Below are 24961 nucleotides of genomic sequence, written 5' to 3'. Positions count from 1 at the left end.
AACTCCTTTGAAAAGTCTTACTCCTTGTCTTTGAAACATTTTCTCTAAAACCTTTTTGAATGGACTTATAACATTTTTCATACAACAGAAACAACCAAATTTTCTTTTTCCTATTTTATTTTTATTATAAACCCTCACCAGACCTTTACCATTTGCTTTTGGGTTTTTTGTTTGTTTGGTTTGGTTTGTATTTTTATCAAACTATAGATGACATACAACGTTGTATTCATTTCAGGTATTCAACACAGTGAATCAACAATTTGATACATCATGCAAAGCTCACTGTGATTAGTGTAATTCCCATCTGTCACCATACAACATTATTACAATATTATTGTACCTGTACCTGTACTTTTTATTCCTGTGACTTATTTATCTTATAACTGAAAGTCTGTACCTCTTAATCCCCTTCACCTATTTTGCCCATCCTCCCCAGGTTAACTTAACCATAACCATTAAGCATCTACATCTACAGGTAGTTTAGTCTTATTTCTGATGCTTGCCTGAAGCCTCTGCTGTAAGCTACAGGGCAGCGTTTTTGTTTTTAACAAAGTATGTCAGTCTCAAAGCCTCGCAAAAGGGTTGTATCAGGTATTTCAAACTTCTGACACTTCAAAGAATAGACTCTTAGGGACACCTTTGAACTGACATCACTTAGATAACTTTCAGGCCATTTCTGTAGACTGAGGCAGAACTTCTGAGACTCATTTTAGTCAAGAAACAGAAAGTTTCATGAGACCTTTAAGACAAAAATCCAGCAAAACAATAATTAATCGTATCGTATTAAATAATGAGGGAAATTTTATTGTTTGAAACATTATTGATGCTGTTTTAATTATCTATTTTCTGGACGTATAAGAAAGTCTTTCTTCATTTTCCTACACTGTAACCTACGATTTAGTAAACTCTACTTCTATAAACTGAAATATTTTTAAGTTATATCTTATTCTCACTGATACTCTTCCTCCCTGAATTCAGAAACTCTTACTAAGCCCCTTCATTTTCATAGCAATATTGTTTTTTGCATAAATTCAATAAATGTGTCTTTCATTATACCAGTATATAACTGGTGATTGCACAACCAAGGTCTTAAAGCGTCATTTTTGAGAAAGATGCTTGTTTAATCAGCCATGCCAAGACACTTTTAAGGAACAAAGTTAGCTGTACTTATGGAGCCTACAATGTCATTCCCAGAAAAAGTGGCCTGATGCCTGGCTGACAGGGTCCAAACTTAAAGGTCTTGAAGAAGGTCCCATCCTCATAGACCAGGAACCTTAGCAAATTCTCTAAATCTTGGGAAGAAAAACCAAAGTTATAGGCAGTACATGTAAAATCTGGAAAAGATATTTGCTTGGACCTAATTTCCTACCTTTGGGATAGTAAATAACAGAGGCTTCTAAAAACTTAATCTTTTATTAGAAATTCCTTATGAAAATTTTTGGAAAAAAGTTAATTTTGTAGACATAGCAATTATTCTACATTGCATGATTCTAGATATGTAAAGTAAATTCATGGAGGCTCGTAGCCTAAATTAACTCTCTTGTTGTACCCATGTAAAAAATCAGGCCAAATCTTTAGGGACGTGATTTATTCTGCTTTCTAGAGTGATCTTTCTTTGAAATTATTTATGCTTGCAATAGGAAGAAGAAGACTATAGGAAATATTTGTAAAAGATTAACCTGAACAAAAAAGATCACTGGTTGTTCTCATTGGAAAATAAGCCATTGCCTAATATACTCTTTTAGGGGCTCTGTGCCTATTTTACAACTCTTTAAATGGTAGATAAATGATAGCAATGCAAATAATATTTGTCCACAGACATGTCTTATAGAGGGATAACTGACTCCCCTCCTTCCTTACTCCTTACCCCATGTGGATAAAACCATAGAACTCTACATCTATTTGTAAATTTATTACAGCCTTCCTGATTTATCTATACAATTCTACTTTGAGCTCCTCTTTGAATAGGATGCAACATTTTACTCACACCCTCATCAACTAACGAGTTTTTAAAAACTTAAAAATAAAATGTTACATTTGTATTAGAGTCATTATTATATCTTCTTTTAAAAATTATTCTTTAATACTAGTCTCAGAACATTTGGTCTAATGGAGCAAATAAAACGTAAGGAAAATGATAGATCTAATAAGTGGCATAATATGGGAAGCATAAAATGCCAAGAGAACTCCCAGGAGGTGCATTCTATCCAGACCAGTGACATAAAGAAAAAGGCTTCTTGGAGGAAATGACCTCTAAGCCAACACTAGAAAGACAGGCAAAAGGGAGTGCAAGTAGGAGATTAGCATTTCAGACAGAAAGACTTACATGTTCAAAGACAGAATATAAATAAATGGTACAGAAGAGAAAATAATGTTCACTAAAAAGTACAGGCCATTTCTTATACAGAGAAAGGACAGAGGCACAGAGACATAGGTGGCTAAAGATGAAAACAAAAGACTTGAAACAAGGAACTTGATCATGTTGAGAAGTTGACCCTCATCTTGAAGGTGTCAATCGGGAGTAGTGAGTTTAAATGAGTCTTCAGGACTACAGGCTCTGGAGTCAGTGTCTGGCTTGGAATAATGGCTCTATTACTTACTAATTGTGTGACTTTTGCCACGTAAATTAAGTACTTTGTAGGTCTGTTTATCTGTAAGATGGGAAATATAGTAGTCCTTTACTTCATAGAGGCATAATTAGGATTCAATAGTTAATACAGGCCAAGTACCTAGAAACTGCCTAGCGCATAGTAAGGAACCAATGACAGTAGGGACAGGAGTAACAGTATTTGGTTTTTAGAGAGATCATCCCATTGTCTTTTAGATCAGTCTAGCTACACTTGTGGAGAATAAATTAAATAGGCACAAAAACATAAAGAAGAATTAGGAAGATATGAATTAAGGAAAGGACCCCAGAAGTAAAGAGAAGTGGAGAGAGTTACAAGACATGAAAGAGGCACAAGCAATAGGATTTGATGACAGATTGCAAGGAGCAGTTGAATGAAGGAAAAAGAATAAAAAATAAATAAGAGTCCTTGGCTTGGGAAAGCAAGTGGGAGCATTCACTGAAATAAGACACACTAGAACAATTACTCCAGGTTACTCAGGTAATGTGGCAGGCACAGTAACACAAAAATGGGTCTGGAACACAAAAAGAGGAATGCCTCAAAATATCACAACAGACAAAACATTTCATTTTGTATTATGGAGAGAGTACATCAGAGAAATGGGAAAGGGCATCTGAGATATACGACATGGCCTAGAAGCATGAAAGGCCTGGAGCCTGTGGAAAAATAGAAAAAGTACTGCAGGGCAGAAGGTAAATAAGAAGTATGACCTGGGGTCAGCTCTTCATTACCTTCTTTCCTATCCAAATGATCTTAATGACTTCTGATGTCTTGGCCGTTACTAAAAGATTGTGGCTCCATGGTCCTATGACTTCCACTCATATTCATCCTGAGTTTAAGATTTTCAAAAAAATAACTAAAAAGTAATAAAGTTTCACCAGTTAAACAGCAAATATCCACTGTAGTCATCAACTAATGGCACAGAAATTTCAGAAAGTCAGAAAGCACACATCAAAAAGAATTTTTACATATTAGTACCTGTGCTATTACACTATAAATCTTCCTGAAGGTCTATAAAGCAAAATAAAAGTAAAATTCTCAAACTTGCTATTCACCTATAAAAATGATATTCTAGGGGCACCTGGGTGGCTCAGTCAGTTAAGCATCTGCCTTTGGCTCAGGTCATGATCCCAGGGTCCTGGGACAGAGCCCTACATTGGGCTCCCTGCTCAGTGGGGAGTCTGTTTCTCCATCTGACTCTCCTGCCTCTCATCCTCTCTCTCTTTCTTTCTCTCAAATAAATAAAATCTTTTTTTTAAAATGACATTCTACATGAAGCAGTTTTATCTATCCCTCACCATAAGTTAATAAACATTCATGGCCATGTGACATTTTAACAAAACTATTGGTTCACACTTACTGAGTGTTTTCTACATGCCAGGCATGACTTTTAGTGTTTTACAAGCTTCATATCATTTCGTTCTTATCATAATTCTTTCGGACCAGTAAAATCAGTCCCATTTTGCAAATGAGTAATTAAGAGAGATTCAGTCCCTGTCTAAAGCAACACTTCACACAATCTATAAATACAGAGCCAGTATTCAAACACATATGTGTTTCATTCCAGCATTTATTTTTTTAAAAGGTTTTATTTATTTATTCATGAGAGACACAGAGAGAGAGAGACAGGCAGAGACAGAGGCAGAGGGAGAAGCAGGCTCTATGTAGGGAGCCTAATGTGGGACTTGATCCCAGGACCCCAAGATCATGCCCTGGGCTGAAGGCAGATGCTTAACCGCTGACCCACCCAGGCATCCCTGATTCCAGTATTTATAAGATTTTATTTCTTTTTTTCTTTTTAAAAAATATTTTATTTTTTTATTTGAGAGAGAGCACAAGCCAGTGGAGAGACAGTGGGAGAAGCAGCAGCAGACTCCCCATTGAGCAAGGAGCCCGACACGGGGCTCCATCCCAGGATCCTGCAATCATTATCTGAGCCAAAGGCAGATGCTCAACCGAGCCACCCAGGCACCCCTAAGATTTTATTTCTGAACCCACTCTAAAAGTGTATTTTTCTCACAAAGATTGCTCCTCTTACTGAAGAAACACAGACCAACCATGGCCCCAAAAGGGCATGGTATATGCAAGCAGGGATGCTATAGAAACATGAACCATAAAAATGACAAGCAGAGAGTAAAGGGAAAATTAAGTATTCTGAGAAACAGCCTCAAGCCATAAGTATAAATGTGAACAACAGAGAACTAAGGGCAATGAATTACCTTGATTACAACAAAAAGAAACAAAATTACTCATTTTATATAGAACCCCTGAACCCCTCACAAATGCACAAAGGGATACTGCCAGTATCAGTGGCACAGAGGGGAAGACTTGGTCTGCATTCATCTTCTCAGCCAAAGCCCTCAATGTATCTGCAAAACATAAATCTGACATCAACTCAGTCTGTTTAGCAATTCTTTAATTTGCTTACAGCTTTGTATTTCCTCAGGCTGTAAACACTTCTCCATTCTTCTCCAATCTCCAAAGTCCCATCTACCACTTACACAAAGATAATTCAACATTTCTTGGAGTGACAAAAATCAAATTCATCCTCTCGTCACTATTCCTCTCTACCCCATACCCTGCAAAGCACTTCTACACCAATGTCTTTCCTCCTTCCTCTTTATACTCATCTTACTTTTCATTCCTAATGTAACCAACCCTTTCAGATCCTTTTGATGCCTACAGCTGAACTACTGTAATAGCCAACTAATTTCCATGTTTCTGGTTTCTCCCACAACCAATCCCTACAGAAATCTCTTCCCAACTAATATTCTTAACATACTTATTTTGCTATATTACAGTCTCCTCAAGTTCTGAAGGACCAACTCTTCAGCGAAGCCTTTAATGTTACCAAAACTCAGCTCTATTTACATTTACAGTTTCATTTCCTACTTTCCTATACAAAATTCTCTATTTACCTCCCCCCAAAATCAAATTACAGCTCCTGAAATGTGACTTTGAACTGTCCCACTAGTTCTATCAACTAAAGAAGGAAGACACACTTGAGGAGCATGTAATAAACCAACACCTATGATGAACCAACAACCCTATGTAATAGAACCAAAGGGTAATTAATCAATACTGTTCCTTTGGATTAAATAACACATTGATTTCAAATTATAAAAATAATGAGGGAAAAGAACTGTTATGATAAACTATTGTTAAAAGAGCTAAAATAAAGTAAGTGAGTAGGATCTGAGACAGCATTCTAAGCAGAAAGAAGATAGCTTAATTGCTAATAGCATATGCTTTTGAATTAGACAAACTTGCCTTCAAATCTTAGCTCTGTCTCTGATAAGCAGTGTGATCACAGTCAACTTTTTTAACCCTTACTTTGGGGGATGATACTACCTCCCAGCAGTACTGGGTGGGTTTGAAGATGAAATTATGCACATAAAGCACATAATATATCACCAGTACATGGTAACAGCTAAATAAAGAGCTTTTTATAATTATTTACTGAAGCAAGTCTCAGATCCAGTGAAAAGGCTGGTTAGCAAGAAATAGTCTACAACAGTAGTAAGTGGTAAGAAAGATGAGAAATATACAGCGCACTTGAATCATCTCTAGTATTCAGAATATTCACCAAAAAGCATATAGCAAAACCATTCTTCAAGGTCAGTGGCTAGATTCCCATAGAAAGTTTGGTTTCTTCAGACATAATAAGAAATATTTAGACAAAATGGTATCTAAAGTTCTTTTCAGTTCTAACTTTCAATAAAGTGTATAAGAATTGCTATGAACTAGAATTCTGGACACTCTTCACCACTTCCCAGTTAACTGCTTTTGCATTTTAATGGGTATGTAAGGGCTTATTAATGTTCCACTAACTTCACAAATTTGGGAAACAAAACATTTCAGCCCCAACTAAAAAATTCCTATCACCAGTTTATCAGTCACAAAGAGGGACAGCAATAGTTGGTCTCACTGAAAAATTTACTGTAGTTGAACTCAACAAGTATATGATTGCTCTTATGTGACCCAAAGTGAGGATTCTTCAGATCTCCTGGGATTTCTCCAGACGGTTTAAGGGGTAGAAAATACAAGCAAAAAAAGACATGTCCTGGACAAGAGGTTTGTTCTTGGGTCAGTGGACAAGAATGGAAAATACCAGAAGAAAAATAGTATTGCAAAACACTAAAAATGAATCAGTAAGGCTCTCCCCTAACCACACATTACTTCAGAACAAACTCAGTTATGCATCATATATCCAAATCATGTATTCACTGTAGGGACTCCTTTTGCATACTTAAGATATTTATAAATCTATTCTTTCTCTAAAAAGCTAAAAACTAATTAAGAGTGCACACCTCTCCTTTCATGTGAAAAATAGTCAAGGACTGCATTAGATTGAATTAATATTTAACATGCTCATTTACTTTTTTTCAGCGTAACTTCTTAGCCTTACATGCAAAAGTTATCCTTCCACATATCAAAATCACTTATTTGTATACTTGTTTCTGAATGAACTCCTTTAAATAAACATTCTTCTGTTTACTTATTTCTGAATGAACTGCTTTAAATAAATGGTCAGCTTTCATTTTTATAACTTATGAGAAGTTTAAGAATTGTATCTGTGAACTTAACTTATGGTTAAGTTTAATACTAATAAAATTTTTAATTTTAAGAGTGACAAGATTGTTTTACCATTGCTTTGCAGGCAAAAAAAAGTTCATCAGATTTCCATGAAAATTGAAATTTTGTCATATAATTCATTTCAAAATTATAAATCTGTAATATAAAATCTTAAAGTTTTTTGTGTATATCATGTCAATATATAATTCATAATTTTGGTCATAATCATTACTTAAGGAACTATAGAAGACTATAATTTAAAATCTAAATGGAATAAACTCATTCTGAAATCTCATTTTCTTTTAAGAAAGCTATAGATAAGAATTATATAAAATAAGGAAATATAGTCAACTCAATATACATGTAAGCAATTCAGACATCACTGTAACAAGGAGAGATCTAATCATTTATTCATTCTGCACACATGATGCTTTTTTCCTCACAGTTGGTCAAGAGAAAGTACGTATAGCAATTCATGTGTAGTAATAGTTGCTTCAGTAACAGCAGCAATAATCATAGTACCCTCATTATAAATGTTTTTTTAAAGATTATGTAGTTCCAACCTGATCGCCAAAGTCCTCTGGGAATTTCCACAATACCACCGGATCTGTAAATAATTGACACATGGAATTAGAGGCAAAAGAGCACATTTACACCAACATTCTTGTTAAAACATTGTCAGAGTTACCTTTTAACTAATTTTTAAATTTCTCTTTAAACATTTATAGTTGATGAGGTTAAACATAAAGTATTTTGATCTTTTAAGCATTTTAATGACCTCTGGGAACAGGAACAAAAGTAGTAACTTGGTCAGATTATTAAAACTCATTATTTCTTTTCACAACTCACTTTTTTATTTACATACTTCACACTTTAAGATTCTGAAGTATGAATTTTCAGATTTAACTATACTTAACATATTGGTCTTAATTTGAAAAGAAAAGTATAAATGTGATAAATATGTAATCAAATATACTATAGTAGAAATTAGGTCACAATATATCATCTTAAATCTCCATTTAAAATCCTAAATATTTATGAACACTGTAATAATGCTTGCTTTATATCAAAATTCATTTCTGATATCCTATATTTGCAACTCTAAAAAGCCTTTTATAAAATAACAGATATAAATTAGTATGTATAAGACATCAAGCTTACTTAAACTGATATTTGCAGGGTATTTTAAAAAATTTTTTTCTAATATATCGTATCTAGTTATTCAGATATAAAAACCATTGTTGTTGTTGTTTTTCCCATTGTTGTTTTATAAATATTCCCACTGGTTTTTCACTTTCATCATTTCTCACAATATTTCTTATCTTTTTAGTATATTAAAAATGTCCTTTTAATTAAATTAGCATTAATAAATATATTGGTTGTGTGCTCACTTTTTAAATGTGTCAAAAACAAACTTCTGAATATCTGTAGAGATGTGCTTTAAAACGATAGTGTACAACAGACAATACTACTTCTGAAAAAGCCTTTGAACGCTCAAGACAATATAAATAACAAGTACCGCTGATAAAACAGGATTTGAATTCCACTCCAGTAAAAAGGATATACCAAAGATAGCACTTTATCTTCCAGTCAGTAAACAATTACAGTTCTAGTCCATTATTTCCTCTAATTCTATGCTGCTTTTATAAAAATACAGTCCAAGAATGCATAATTTCAAGTTTCAATTACAAAACTCAATAATAACCGAGAAACATTTTTAGCACGAGCAATCTCCTCTTGCTGTATTACTTAAATTCAAAAGAATTTTTTTCAATAATTTTAAATTAAAAAGAAAAGAAAGCATACTTTCTAAATTAACATTGTTACTTAGTAAGGAATAGAAGGTTTCTATATAGGTCAATAAATTAAGAAATCATTTAAAACATAAAAATAATGCATTACAAATTCACAAAGGTAATATTAAATGATTATCTCTTCATATAAAACAAAATGTACATTTCTAAAATGAATCACATACATTATACTCACCTAAAAATACTCAAGATATGGAAGATTATGGTGGAGATATATATATACACACACACTATATATATATATATATACACACACACACACACACGTGTAATGATTGTGTTATGTTGGAAAATACATAAGTGTAAGTCAGTTTTACCAAAATAGTAGTTATTAAGATTTGAATTGCATAAAAGTTATACAATGGAATTTTCATGAAATATTATTTTGATAAGTTAATACACTAATAGCCATATAAGCAAGTCAATTATAAAGAAACGTAGAATAGTTCTCTCTTATAAAAATGGAGTTTAAATTATATGTTCTCATTCATTTGGGGAATAGAAATAATAGTGAAAGGGAATAGAAGGGAAGGGAGAAGAAATGGGTAGGAAATATCAGAAAGGGAGACAGAACATAAAGATTCCTAACTCTGGGAAATGAACTAGGGGTGGTGGAAGGGGAGGAAGGCCGGGGTGGGGGTGAATGGGTGACGGGCACTGACGGGGGCACTTGACGGGATGAGCACTGGGTATTATTCTGTATGTTGGCAAATTGAACACCAATAAAAAATAAATTTATTATTTTAAAAAATGGAGTTTAAGAGTTACAATGTGAATATTTCAAACATCCCTTTTGAACAACCTCAATTTTATAGTTGCCATTTAAGAAAATGTTTGTGACAAGTCTCTTAAGCTTATGTCTTAAAACCAGAATGTTTACCTTGTACAGACAAGGCTATTGTTCACAGCATTTACTCAAGTGTATTTTGCTAACTTACTTTTCCTCATCCTCTATTATTCTGTTTTTCTTTTTTTTTTTTTTAAAGATTTATTTATTCATGACAGACACAGAGAGAGAGGCAGAGACAAAGGCAGAGGAAGAAGCAGCCTCCCCACAGGGAGCCCAATGCAGGACTGTATCCCAGATCCTGGGATCAGGCCCTGAGCTGAAGGCAGACAATCACTGAGCCACTCAAGTGTCCTGGCTTTTTTGTTTTGTTTTTTTCTCTATCGCCTATTTCACAGAGAATGAACAAGTGAATTCATGAAAATTCATCTACTGATTTATTTAGTGAAAAATATCCTATTTCTTTTCATTAAATGAAATTTCCACCTCAGCACTCAAAAATTTATTATAATGGGAATCTATATTTTGAAATTGATTAACTTAATTACTGCCTGTGTTGCTAGATTTACACTATATCTGACACATCTCTGTAGAAACTTTTCACAAAGGAAACTTTACCTCAAAGGAAAAAAAATTAAAAAAAAAAAAAAAAAAAAACACCTGATTCCCAAATGTAATTCCCTAAGGATTACTTTCTAGCTATCAGATCTGAGCTGGCAATGTTAGGTCAATTTTCTGCTTATTTTATGAGTGAAAGGATGAGAACCACTGTCAAAAATCACTGCTGCTGGTGAGGCCCAATGTACACTGTGCTTCTCTTCTTACCAATCTCTACCAGCAATTCAAGGGAGATTCCATATCTTAATTTAAAAAAAACCTTTGCCACCAACTATCTAGAAAGCAAATAAATGTGAAAGGAAGAATATATGACTCAATTTGTACATAAATATAGCCAATCTCATTCTAATAAAAGATGTTACAGTATAGAAAGGAAAATATAAAAATTTTTATCAAATCAGTAAATTTGGAATAAGAATATTTAAAATATTATTTCTGCACCTCCATCAGAAGTATTCCAAATTCATGACTAAGGCTTTTTTAAAATATAAGGTGAGATAAATTCAGCAAATTTTTTTTCCCTTTCCAATCAGGTCTTTCACATTTTCTGGCCCTCCACTGGAAACAATAATTAAAATAACTTAAAATACTAGCGTGATTCAGCTACATTAAAAAAAAATGGAAAGCAAACTTTTAAATTTGCATAAATATTCACTGAATTCTGTGGAATTCACAGATGAATTTTTAAAACTATGCATTTGTAAAATTATAGTTTAGAGACAATGTACTTTTGAAAGTAGAATATATATTAGTGTTTGATTTACATACCTTGCAGAATCAGAATTTTATGAATGAGAAAACCAAGGCCAAAACAAGAAGTTTGTCTTAGTTATAAGGCTAGTCAATGTGAGAGACTAGAACTTTCTTAGTTGAGATCTAAAAAGCAGTTATTTTATATTATTTTACTTTATTTTATTTTGACTTTGTTTATATGAGAAAGAGAAGCAGAGCAAGAGTGAGCAAGAGAACACGCACGAGTGGGGGGAGGAGCAGAGGGGGAGGGATAAGCAGACTTTCCTGCAGAGCGCAGAGCCTGATGTGGGGATGGATTCCAGGACCCCAAAAAATCACAACCTGAGCCAAAATCAAGACTCTGACACTTAACTGATGGCACCACCCAGGCGCCCTAAAAGCAGCTATTTTAAATAATTTCCAGAATCAATACATTTCTCTGTCCCATTTAAATTCAATCTATTCCATTCAAAATTCTATGCAGTGCTAAAGAAAGAGGAAAGGTCCCTGCACTCCAAAGCCCTATAGCACACATGGGAAAAGGCTCTCTATTTTTGTGCAAACTATTGTTTTAGGCTGGTTCAACACTCTTAAAGCAATCAATGTGATAGATCATATCAACAAGAGAGAAAACAAGAACCATATGATCCTCTCAATAGATGAGGAGAAAGCATTTGACAAAATACAGCATCCATTCCTGATCAAAACTCTTCAGAGTGTAGGGATAGAGGGAACATTCCTCAGCATCTTAAAAGCCATCTACAAAAAGCCCACAGCAAATATCATTCTCAATGGGGAAACACTGAGAGCCTTTCCCCTAAGATCAGGAACATGACAGGGATGTCCACTCTCACCACTGCATTCAACATAGTATTAGAAGTCCTGGACTCAGCAATCAGACAACAAAAAAGAAATAAAAGGCATTCAAATTGGCAAAGAAGAAGTCAAACTCTCCCTCTTCACAGATTACATGATACTGTACATAGAAAACCCAAAAGACTCCACCCCAAGATTGCGAGGACTCATACAGCAAATCGGCAGTGTGGCAGGATACAAAATCAATGCCCAGACATCAGTAGCATTTCTATACACTAACAATGAGACTGAAGAAAGAGAAATTCAGGAGTCAATCCCATTTACAATTGCACCCAAAAGCATAAGATATCTAGGAATAAACCTAACCAAAGTGGTAAAGGATCTATACCCTAAAAACTACAGAACATTTCTGAAAGAAATGGAGGAAGATACAAAGAGATGGAAAAATATACCATGCTCATGGATTGGAAGAATTAATATTGTGAAAATATCAATGTTACCCAGGGCAATATACACATTTAATGCAATCCCTATCAAAATACTATGGACTTTCTTCAGAGTTGGAACAAATCATCTTAAGATTTGTGTGGAATCAGAAAAGACCCCGAATAGCCAGGGGAATTTTAAAAAAGAAAACCATAGCTGGGGGCATCACAACGCCAGATTTCAGGTTGTGCTACAAAGCTGTGGTCATCAAGACAGTGTGGTACTGGCACAAAAACAGACACATAGATCAATGAAACAGAATATTGAATCCAGAAGTGGGCCCTCAACTGTATGGCCAACTAATATTCAACAAAGCAGGAAAGACTATCCACTGGAAAAAAGACAGCCTCTTCAATAAATGGTGCTGGGAAAATTGGACATTCACATGCAGAAGAATGAAACTAGACCATTCTCTTACACCATACACAAAGATAAACTCAAAATGGATGAAAGATCTAAATGTGAGACAAGAAGCCATCAAAATCCTAGAAGAGAACACAGGCAACACCCTTTCTGAACTTGGCCACAGCAACTTCTTGCAAGATACATCTATGAAGACAAGGGAAACAAAAGCAAAAATGAATTATTGGGACTTCATCAAGATAAAAAGCTTCTGCACAGCAAAGGATACAGTCAACAAAACTAAAAGACAACCTACAGAATGGGAGAAGATATTTGCAAACGACCTATATGATAAAGGGCTAGTATCCAAGACCTATAAAGAACTTATTAAACTCAACAGCAAAGAAACAATTCAATCATGAAATGGGCAGAAGACATGAACAGAAATTTCACAGAGGAAGACAGACATGGCCAACGAGCACATGAGAAAATGCTCCACATCACTAGCCATCAGGGAAATACACATCAAAACCACAATGAGATACCACCTCACACCAGTGAAAATGGGGAAAATTAACAAGACAGGAAAACAACAAATGTTGGAGAGGATGTGGAGAAAAGGGAACCCTCTTGCACTGTGGGTGGGAATGGGAACTGGTGCAGCCACTCTGGAAAACTGTGTGGAGGTTTCTCAAAGAGTTAAAAATAGATCTGCCCTACAACCCAGCAATTGCACTGCTGGGATTTACCCCAAAGATACAGATGCAGTGAAACGCCGGGACACCTGCACCCCAATGGTCATAGCAGCAATGTCCACAACAGCCAAACTGTGGAAGGAGCCTTGGTGTCCATCGAAAGATGAATGGATAAAGAAGCTGTGGTCTATGTATACAATGGAATATTACTCAGCCATCAGAAATGACAAATACCCACCATTTGCTTTGATGTGGATGGACCTGGAAGGTATTATGCTGAGTGAAATAAGTCAATCGGAGAAGGACAAACATTATATTTGGGGAATCTCATTCATTTGGGGAATATAAAAATTAATGAAAGGGAATAAAGGGAAAGGAGAGAAAATGTGTGAAAATATCAGTGAGGGTGACAAAACATGAGAGACACCTAACTCTGGTAAATGAACAAGGGGTAGTGGAAAGGGAGGTGGGCAGGGGGTTGGGGTGACTGGGTGATGGGCACTGAGAGGGGCACTTGGCGGGATGAGCACTGGGTGTTATGCTATATGTTGGCAAATTGAACTCCAATTTAAAAAAACTATTGTTTTAAACAAGGTATCCTATAGAAATACTTGGACTCAACTTAAAAATTCACTGGTGTAAGCATTTCAAAAAATGTTCCAAATGAAGGAATGGTGATGTCTCTTGAATATAAATGACCAAGACTCATTAAGGAAAATGTGTAATTTTATTCTTTCACCTTTGGAGATATAAAGGTGAACTAAACAAAATAGGGCCTCTACAACTTAGAGAAAAGAAAGCATCTAAAATATATAATGCAATAAAATTTAATGACTATTACACTAGTGGACAGGATACTACAGGACAACATATGGAAATCTAATCTAATTCAGAGTCACTAAACTACTTAGGAAAGAAAGTACATGTAAACCAACATGTTAGGATCTGGGTTCTAAAGTGGGCAAGGGAGAACATTCCAGACTGGAGAGACGATATGCATAACATCTTGTAAGTTAATAGAAAAGAGGATGAATCTAGAAACTGGAAAAAAAAAAAAGTATTATATCCCAAATGTAGACTATAAAAGAGAGAATGTCAAGGGATGAAGCTAGAGAGGTAGGGGACAGACTAGAGTTTAAAATGGATCCTGGGTATCATGGAAAGCCATTAATGCAGATGAGGACATAAACCAAATGAGAAAAAAACAACTAGAAATGTATAAAGAATACAGCTAAAGTGTGTGTTGTTATGAAAGCCAAAGGACAACGGTATACCTAAAAAATTCTCAAATGTGGCCAAATACTAAGCAAGGTGACTACGAGAAAATGGCAACTATCCATAAAGCATAAAGCCACAATAAAGTGAGCTTCAGTGGAAGGATGGGAAGCAGAAGGCAGACCTAGGATCATGCAGTGAGAATAAATGAGGCATAGTGTATGGAGACAACTTACTTAACAGACTGTAGAGGGAAGAAGAAAGTAAAGGGAGGAGGAGAGAGAGATGAGGCTGGATGGATTTTTCTTTTAATATGGTGCAGACTTGAACACATTTAAATAAGAGGAATTGAGCCAGCAGAGAGCCAAAGAGAAATGAGATGATATCTCTCAAAAGGCAGGAGGATGGGATCCTGATCAAGATAATGAGATGAGCCCTGGAAGGAAGCTGGAGAATGTTTTCCATTGTTATAGAAAAAAAAAAGAGAGAGAGAGAGAGATCTGAATCCAAAGAGATTTTAGAATTGGTGGTGCAAAGACAAAAGTTTTGTTAAAAATTGCTAATTATTTTCTGCAAAGAAGAGAGAAGTTGCTGGCGGCTGAAGGAGGAAATGTGATAACTGTTTCAGGCACTGCTGACTACTCAATTTGGTAGGTATCTAACCTAGTGTTTAATGGCAACAATGTGGTATTTCCCCATCATGTCCCAACAGTTTAGGTAAAAGAGATAATTGGTAGATTCAGTCTGGGTTGAGGTTTTAAGTCAGGTATGATAGAAAATTTAAACAGAAGAGTTGTTATAGATAGGAATTGCTGATTTAAAGCTAATAAAAAGGGAAGTGAGGTGTTTTGTTTTCCTGTAAAGTCTATTACAACTAAATGTTATACCAAATCATGCTGATGCACTTTAAAACAGTATATTTTCAAAAGAAGATCCACTGCATATGTCTGAAGACTGTAGGACTGAAAAATAAGGTAAAATAAATACATGGAGCATTGGTAATTATGAAATTAGGTGGCTGAAGTTCTGGTCTTACAGTAATGAATACTAATGCTTTCTGTCTCTGATCAGAGACAGGTATTGAAAAAGGTGAAATCAATTTCCCTCTTCTCCTCCCTATTACCCACTCCCTCCCTCCCAAGTTTACCATATAAATATCATTTTCTACATATGCTATTACATGAAAAGGATTGAAAAGCATGGAATTAGGCAACTAGAGTTAAAACTACTTTCCCAGCTTCATTGATAATTGGCATATAAGATTAAGTTTAAGGTGTGCAACTTCATTCAATAAACTATATGTGAAATTTTTATAATAAGATTAGTTAACAAGACACACATCCTTGCATAATTATTAATTTATTGTGTTTGTTGTGGTTTTGGTGAGAACATTAAGACTCTACTCTCATAGCAGCTTTCAAGGAGACATACAGTATTGTTAACTATAATCACTATACTGTACACGAGATCCCCAGAACTTATTCATTTTATAATTAAAAGTTTATACCCTCTGACCAACATCTCTCCCTCAGGTCCTGGCAACCACCATTCTATTCTCCTTCTTTGAGTTCCATGTTTTTAGATTCCACATTTGAGTGAGATCATATAAATACACACACACACACACACACACACAAAATATTTCATTATACACACATATACCCCACATTTTCTTTAAGCATTCATCCACTGACTATTGTGATTAATGCTGCAATGAGCATGGCAGTGCAGATCTCTCTTCAAGATAATGATTTCATCTTCTTCAGATATATTCCCAGAAGTGGGATTGCTGGATCATATTTTTAATTTTTTGAGAAACTTCCATGCTGTTTCCCACAATGGCTATATTAATTTTTCATCCCCACCAACAGTGAACCAGAGTTCCCTATTCTCCGCATCCCTGTCAGCACTTGTTCTTTTTTTTAACACATGTAAGATAATATCCCATTATGGGTTTGGTTTGCATTTCCATGATAGTTAATGAATTACTCCTCTGCCTATTTTTTTTTATTTTTTTAAGACTTTATTTATTCATTCGACAGAGAGGCAGTGAGAGGATGAGCAGAGTAAGGAGGAGGGGCTACAGAGGGGGAACAGCAGACTCCCTGCTGAGCAAGGAGCCTAATGTAGGGCTCAATCCCAGGACCGAACATCATGACCTTAGCCAAAGGCAGACACTTAACCAACTGAGCTACCCAGGTGCCCCCTTCTATTTTTTAATGAATTATTTGTTTTGTTTTGTTTTTTGTTAGTGCATGAGTTCTATGGATCCATATATGTTTTGGATATTAACCCCTACCAGATACATAAGATATATAAGCCAAATACTGCACTCATTCATATGTGGAAACTAAAAACATATATATGGTTTACAACTTTTTTCTCCCATTCTGTAGGCTGCCTTTTCATTTTGATTGTTTCTCTTGCTGTGCAGAAATTTTTTTAGTTTGATGTAATCCCACTTACTGATTTCTGCTTTTGTTGCTTGTGCACTGTGTGTCATATGCAAAATGTCATTGATAAGACTGATGTCAAGGAGCTTATCATCTATATTTTCTTATAAGAGTTTTATGGGTTCAGATCTCAGGTTTAAGTCCTTAATCCATTTCAAGTTTTGTGATTGGTATAAGACAGGAATCCAGTTTTGTTCATCTGTATGCAGATAATCCAGTTTTCCCAAAATCATTTATTAAAGAGACTGTCCTTTTCCACACTGAGTATTCTTGGTTCCCTTGTGAAATATTTATTGATAATATATGTGTGAGTTTACTTCTGGGCTCTGGATTCTGTTCCATTGGTCCACATGTCTGTTTTTATGCAAGTACCACATTGTTTTGATTACTGTAGTTTGTAACACAATTTGAAATTTGGAAGTGTGATTCCTCCAGTTTTATTCTTTCACAATGTTTTTTTTGGCTTTTGGGGATCTTTTGTGAGTCCATATAAATTTCAGGATTGTTCTTGTATTTCTGTGAAAAAAAATCCATTGAATTTTGACGAATATTATATTGAATCTATAGATGGCTTTGGGTAATATGAACAAAATGATAACAATATTAATTATTCCAATCCATGGTCATAGGATATCTTTCCATTTATTTGTCTTCTTCAATTTCTTTCATCAATGTTTCATAGTTGTTTTTAAAGATTTATTTATTTTAGAGAGAACGAGAGAGAGTGCATGAACAGGGGGAGGGCCAGAGGGAAAGGAGACAGAGAATCCCAAGTAGACTCCCCAGTGAGCTTGGAGCCCAAAGCAGGGCTCACTCTAAGGACCCTGAAATCATGACCTGAGCTGAAATAAAGAGTAGGGCACTTAATTGAGTGATCCAGGCAACCCACTGTCTCATAGTTTTCAAGGTATACATCGTTCACTGCTTGATTAAATTCATTCCTAAGTATTTTATTGTTTTTGATGTATTTTATTGTTTTTGATGCTATTATAAATGGGATTGTGCTATTTCTTTTTCAGACATTTCATTGTTTGTGTATAAGAATGCAACTAAATTGCTTCTCTCTCTGCCTGTGTCTCTGTGTCTCTAATGAATAAATTTAAAAATCTTTTTAAAAAAAAGAATGCAATTACTTTTTGTATGTTGATTTTGCATCTTGAAATGTTATCGAATTTGTTTATTCTAAAAAAATTTTGGCAGAGATTTTAGGATTTTCTATATCATGTCATCGGCAAACAATTTTGTTTCTTTCTTTCCCATCTGGATGCGTTTTATTTATTTTTCTTACCTAACTGCTCTGGCTAGGACTTCCAGTACTATGTTAAATAAGAGTGGTGAGAGTGGGCTTCCTTATCTTGTTCCTGATCTCAGAGGGAAAGCCTTCACCTTTCACCATTGAATATGTTAGCTATAGGACTGTCACATGTGTACTGAGGTATGTTCTTTCTATATCTAACTTGTTGAGAGTTTTAATCATGAAAGATACCAACTTTTATCAAATGTTTTTTCTTAACTATTGAGATGATATGATTTTTATCTTTCATTTTATTAATATGATATAGCACATTTATGGATTTTCACATGTTGAACCATCTTTGAATCCCAGAATAAATCTCACTTGCTCATGGATTTTTATCATTTTTTTTTTATTTCAAGATCTAACTGGCCTTATTGATTCACGAATCAGGCACCATCCCATCTAGCAAGCAGAAGGGAGTTCCTTCATAGATGATCCTTTTATCTGCCACTGAATTTGATTTGCTAGCATTCCGTTGAAAAATTTTGCTCCTATAATCGTCAAGAATACTGGCCTAAAGTTTTCTTTTAGTATCCTTTTCTGCTTTTGGTATCAGGGCAATACTGGCCTTATAAAATAAGTTTGGTTATGTTCCCTACTTTTCAATGTTTTAGAAGAGAATAAGAAGAATTGGCATTAATTCTTCTTACAGGTTTAGTAAATTCACCCACAAAGCCATTTGGTCTTAAGGGTTTTTTTTGTTGGGAGGCTTTTTATGACATTAAATCTCCTTACGTATTATTGGCCTGTTCAGATTTTCTACTTCTTCCTGATTCACACATGGTAGGTCGTATGTTTGAAAGACTGAATGCATTTATTTCTTCTAGGTTGTCTAATTAATGATATATGGTTGTTCATGATAGTCTTTTATGATCCTTTGTATTTCTATGTATCAACTGTAACATGTTTTTCATTTATAATTTTACTTATTGAAGTCCTTTCTTTTTTCTCATGGTAAATCCAACTAAATGTGAATTTTATTTATCTTTTCAAAAAAATGACTCTTAGTTTTGCTGATCTTTTCTACTATTTTTCTCTTCTCCATTTCATTTATTTCTCCTCTAATCTTTATCTCTTTCCTTCTGCTAATTTGGGGCTTCATTTGTTCTTTTTCTAGTTCTTGAAGTATAAAGCTAAGTTGTTTGGATTATTTCCATTTCCCTAACGCAGGCATTTATCACTATAAACTTCCTCTTTGCACTGCTCTTACTGTATCCCATGACTTGTGGTATGCTGTTTCCATTTTTTGTTTCAGTATATTGTTTATTTAATCTTTGACCCATAAGTTGTTCAGCAGTATGTTAATAATTTCTACATATTTTTAAATTTTACAGTTTTCCTCTTATTATTGATTTCTAGTTTGATACCACTGTGGTTACAAGAAACACCTGGTATAATTCAATCCTATTAAATTTATTGACATTTATTTTGTGAAATAATATATAGTCTATGCTAGAGACTTTCCCTGTGTTCTTAAAAAGAATGTTTTCTGCTGCTGTTGGATGGAACATTCTATATATGTCTGCTAAGACCATTTGACCTAAAGTATGGTTAAGTTCAGTGTTTCTTTATTGATCTTCTGCCTGGGTAATTTATCTATTGTTGAAAACAGGGTATTAAAGTCCTCTTATCCATTGATATCTATTACTCCCTTCAGATCTGTTAATATTTCCTTGATATCTCTACATATAGGATGCATATATATGTACAATTATATAATCTTCACAAACTGACCCTTTTATCATCATAGAATGACCTTTTTCCTCTCTTGTTGCAGCTTTTGACTTAGTCTATTTTGCCTGATACAAATAGAGCATTCTGAAGTTGGCAACACACCTGACTTCACCAGTGTGTTGTTTCCTTTTACATGTTTTCATAGTCCCTGTTCTTTCATTTCAGCTTGAATAAGTCCTTTCAAATTTCTTGAAAGGCAAGTGTAATGGTGAACTACCTCAGCTTTTATTTGTTTGGGAAAGTCTTTATTTCAACCTTTATTTTTGAAGGACGACTTTGCTGGATATAGTATTCTTGGTTGGCAGTCTTTTCTGTCAGTATTCTTTTTTTTTTTAAGATTTTACTTATTTATTTATTTATGGTAGACAGAGAGAGAGAGGCAGAGACACAGGAAGAGGGAGAAACAGGCTCCATGCCGGGAGCCCGACGTGGGACTCGATCCCGGGACTCCAGGATCGCGCCCTAGGCCAAAGGCAGACACTTAACTGCTGGGCCACCCAGGGATCCCCCTCTGTCAGTATTCTGAATATAATATTCCAGTCTCTCCTGGCCTGCAAGGCCTCTGTTGAGAAATCTGCTGATAGCCTTCATAAGAGAAATATTTTTCTCTTGCTACTTTAAAACTCTTATCTTTACTTATGGACAGCTATATTATAATATGTCTTGGAGAAGACCATTTTGATTGAAATTTGGGGGTTACTTATTAACTTCAAAAGCTGGATGTCCAAATCTATCTTCAGGTTTGAAAAGTTCTTAGCTGGTATTTCTTGAAATACATTTTCTACCCCTTTCTCCCTCTCTTCTACTTCTGGGACTCCAAATATAGAAAGACTGTCTTAACTGTTTCTTATAAGACTAGGAGGCTTTCATCATTCCTTTTTATTCTTTTTTATTTTCTTTTTGCTCTGCTGAGTGGCTAATTTCATATTATCTGTCTTCAAGCTCAAAGATTCTTTCACCTGGTCTAGTCTGCAGTTGAAGCTCTCCATTGAATTCCTCAGATCACTGCATTCTTTAGCTCCAAAATTTGTTTAGTTCTTTTTTAGGTTTTCTGTATTTGTTGCACTTCACATTTGTTCTTGTGTTGTTTTCTTGGTATATTTAAATTGCTTATTTGTATTCTCTTATAGTGCTCAAGCATCATCAGAACAATTATTTGAATTATTTATTAGGAAATTCTGGATTTCCATTTCTTTAGGGCTACATACTGGAGATTCACTATACTCCTTTGATGGAGTCATATTTCTCTAATTCTTCATGATCTCTGTAACCATGTCTAGGTGTCTACCCACTAGAAGGAGCAGTCATTTTTTCCAGAATTTATAGACTGACTTCTTTAAGGGAAGATTTTCATCTGCAGGTTGCGGTGTGCTGGAGTGTGATGTGACTCCAGATCTAGTGGTGTAAGACACTAAATTTCGAGATATGTAATAGCATCAGATCTGGGGGTATGTGATGGCTCATTCAGCTGAGGACATTGGAGTTCACAGTATCTCCAACTACATGGTCTTTCATACATGCTGCAGGGCTTCCACTGAGGCTGTGAAGGCCCTCAACTATGCCTCCAGGTCCAGTGAATAGGGACCAGAACAAGCAGCAGTAGTAGCCAGTGCCAGTGATGTGCTCTCAGTAGGTAAGGTACTACCTTACACTATTGGTGGCTGCTCATGTGTCTCACCATGAGTGCATGGCAGTGGAGGCTAGTGATGGGGATCTAGCCAGGGCATTCTGATGCACAGCTGGAAGGGCTAGCTCCAGTTGAGCATAACAGTGCAGGCGAGTGACATAATCTAAGCCCACAAGCATCTTTGGAGGACCTGGCTGTCAACATGCTCTCCCATGGCCACAGAATCTTCCCCCAGGCATGCACATAGCAGTGAAGGCTGGTAATAGGTGTCAGACTGATGCCATGCAAGTACACAGCTGGAAGAGCTAACTCTGAGTGCTTGCACAGTTGTGAGGGTCAGCCACGGGAGCACGTAGGATGGTGTCCTGCATCATATAGCTGTAGAAGTCTGGGCTGCTGCCAATGTGATTCCTAGGCTCACAACAGGAGAAGGGTAGGGTGGGGGGCAGAGAGGAACTCAAGCAACTGGTGTCAGTGAACCCAAATATCTGTGAGGTAAAAACCAATAAGATTCACAGAGCAGGTAAAGTGGGAACCACAGTTGCTCTCACTGTATGACTGATATTGATAGCATATTTTTCTTCTCTGTTCCCAACCATCTCTATCCATCTTACCTTGCTAGTCTCTGAGTGGGGTGAAATTGAAGCAGGATTTTAATGTGGTGCCCCAAAAGTGACTTAATTCATCCCACTATCCCTTGTCTACAAAAGAAACTCTTTCTAGATGGAAAGTTCCCTCTTAGCACTGAGCATTGTCAGCTTGGGAATGAAATGATGCAGGCATAATAAATCTGTTCTTTCCTCAGTGTAGTTATTCTCAAGTTTTTTGTTACAATGTGTTGTTAAAGTTTCTTAAGTGGACTCCATGGCTCTCCCACAACTGTTTTTGTTGGTGGACAGCTGTCTAATTGTTAATCTTTGTTGGGAGATGGAGGCTGGGGTCCCTGATTCTGCCATCTTCTGCTAATGCCACACCCTAAAGTTTTAATTTTCACTACCTTTACCAAAATAGTTTGCAAACTTATTAATTACTATAATTTTCTATCTAGTCTGACCACAATAAAAGTATTTTAAAAAGCAACTCATTCCTCATTTAAGGCCACACATGACCTTGGTGAAGCCAGAGATCCAAAAAACCAAAAACCTGCCATTTTTCCTTGTCATGCACTCTAGCAAAATACAGATAGTGGAAAGATTCACTTTCTTTGCAATCAAATCTCCTGATCCACCCAAAACAAAACAAAACAAAACAACAGTAATCATTGATTACATAACATTACAAACTTTAAGACTACTAGCAATCGTGAAAGTCAAAACAAAATTATGAAAAATGTCAAAATCAGACTACATTTTATCTTACTAAAACACACATTGTAAGATAGTTTTAACAAATTGCTTTAAGGTTAACATATAGATAATAATACAGAATTTTAGCAACTTCTACTTTAGTAGTTCTCAGAACTTTAACATGCATAGGAGAGCTTGTTAAGACAAAGATCCCTGGGTCCCACTTCCAGGCTTCTTAGTCAATAGGTCAAAGGTGTGTCTGAAAAAAATGCATTTCTAACAAGTTCCCAAGTGATACTGATGCTATTACTCTAAGGACTACACCTTGAAAACTAATAGCACAGATCATGTATTTCTCACAACAATTAGCATTATGTATCATGTGTTAAAGAATTTAATATTTGTTGGCTAGAAATATTCTTTAAAATACAGCAATAAATAATTCAGAACTCCCTTTATTACATGGGAGGGCCATGTTTGGCAACAGGTATATCTACAGAGGGCCAGGAAGAAACATCAACCATGACAGCTATAGCAGGAAATAACTTTTGACAAAGTGTTACTAAATTTTTAAAAACCATTTTGTTTAAAAAAAATCATTTCTGTGCTGGTAATTATTATTAATACTATAATTCCACTTTTGTAGAACAATGGAAATCATTTTATTTCAAACTTAAGTGTTTTATGATGTTGGAACTATATGATTTAAGGAACAATGATGGGGAACTATAACCATATATAAATGAAAATACACTATTATTCCCTTTATCCCTTATAGGGATAAAGGAATATCCCTCTATCCTTTCTCCCCACTATCCCTATATATGTCCCATGCCATATACATAAACATTGGTAGTTCATATCTAAATAAGATATATGCCTTTTTGTACCTCCTTACTCTCTAAGATATCTCTGAGAAAATACTTTTTGTTGTGCTTTCTTAAACAATGCTTTCTTTCATAGAATTTAGGCAATTAGTTCCAATTTGAATAATAGAAAGGATGAATGCCAGTGTCTATGAATGTAAAAACTAATTTAAGGCCTCTGTTTTGCTTTTCCCCCTTTTGGACTTTTCAAAGAAAGGTTCATTGTGTATGAATAGAATCACAGAGTTTTCTGAATGGGAGAGGACCTTAAAGATTCTTTTTTACCACTCCATAATCAGGAAGTTTTATTGTATCCCATGTCTGAAGCCAAGACTAGAATCCAGATATCCTTGTTCTTAATATGACATCCTTTCTAAAATATGCTGCTGCATATAAAAGCACAACTATGAATAAGTCAAATTTTTCCTACTTTTTTGATCTTTATTGTTCATTGAGTGGATACCAATTTAAGGCATACTCTAAGTTTAGAAAATCTCCTTACTATCTACAGGAAGATATTATCAGGAAGCTAAATTTTAAATTTAAATTTAAATTTAAAAAATTTAAGTTTTTTGTAAAGTAATGGACTAAATCCTACTGATTTCCTCTGAACCATAATGGAAATTTGTGAAGAACCTTAGAAAAGGACATTAATCACTAACAGATCCAAATCAATACCCTCTTATTCTAGAACTAAAATCATTCTTCACTTAATCATTTGAGTTCCATTTACATATACAAAAACCCTAAGGAAATGAAATTATTATTTGAAGATGTTTTATTTTACGACCAGTTACAAAAACAGTACAGATCACATTTCCATTTGTGGCCTTACATAATGTACATATTTAAATTAAAAGTATCCAATTTTGGAAATTTGACAGTAAAATGCATAAGCAGTAGTAGAAAAAAAAAAAAGAAACATCTAATCTAATGATCCTACTGCGTTATCTTCATTCTGAAGAATTATTTGGATAATCAAACAATTCCT

General features: G+C 35.0%; 1 protein-coding gene across 5 annotated transcripts in view; it reads right to left on the bottom strand.

Annotated features, from left to right (window-relative positions):
* The window catches only part of DENND1B (DENN domain containing 1B), a 259555-nt gene that overhangs the window by 183267 nt on the left and 51327 nt on the right, over positions 1 to 24961 (bottom strand). For all 5 annotated transcript variants that reach the window (XM_049112036.1, XM_049112038.1, XM_049112037.1 and 2 more), the window contains exon 3: positions 7766 to 7809. In XM_049112036.1, the coding sequence (XP_048967993.1) occupies positions 7766 to 7809 (44 nt within the window). The remainder of the gene's footprint in view (positions 1 to 7765; positions 7810 to 24961) is intronic.

This window comes from Canis lupus, chromosome 7 (assembly GCF_003254725.2).
Source record: "Canis lupus dingo isolate Sandy chromosome 7, ASM325472v2, whole genome shotgun sequence".
In the NCBI taxonomy this organism is placed as follows: Eukaryota; Metazoa; Chordata; class Mammalia; order Carnivora; family Canidae; genus Canis; species Canis lupus.
This window is presented reverse-complemented; position numbering and strand designations above follow the sequence as displayed.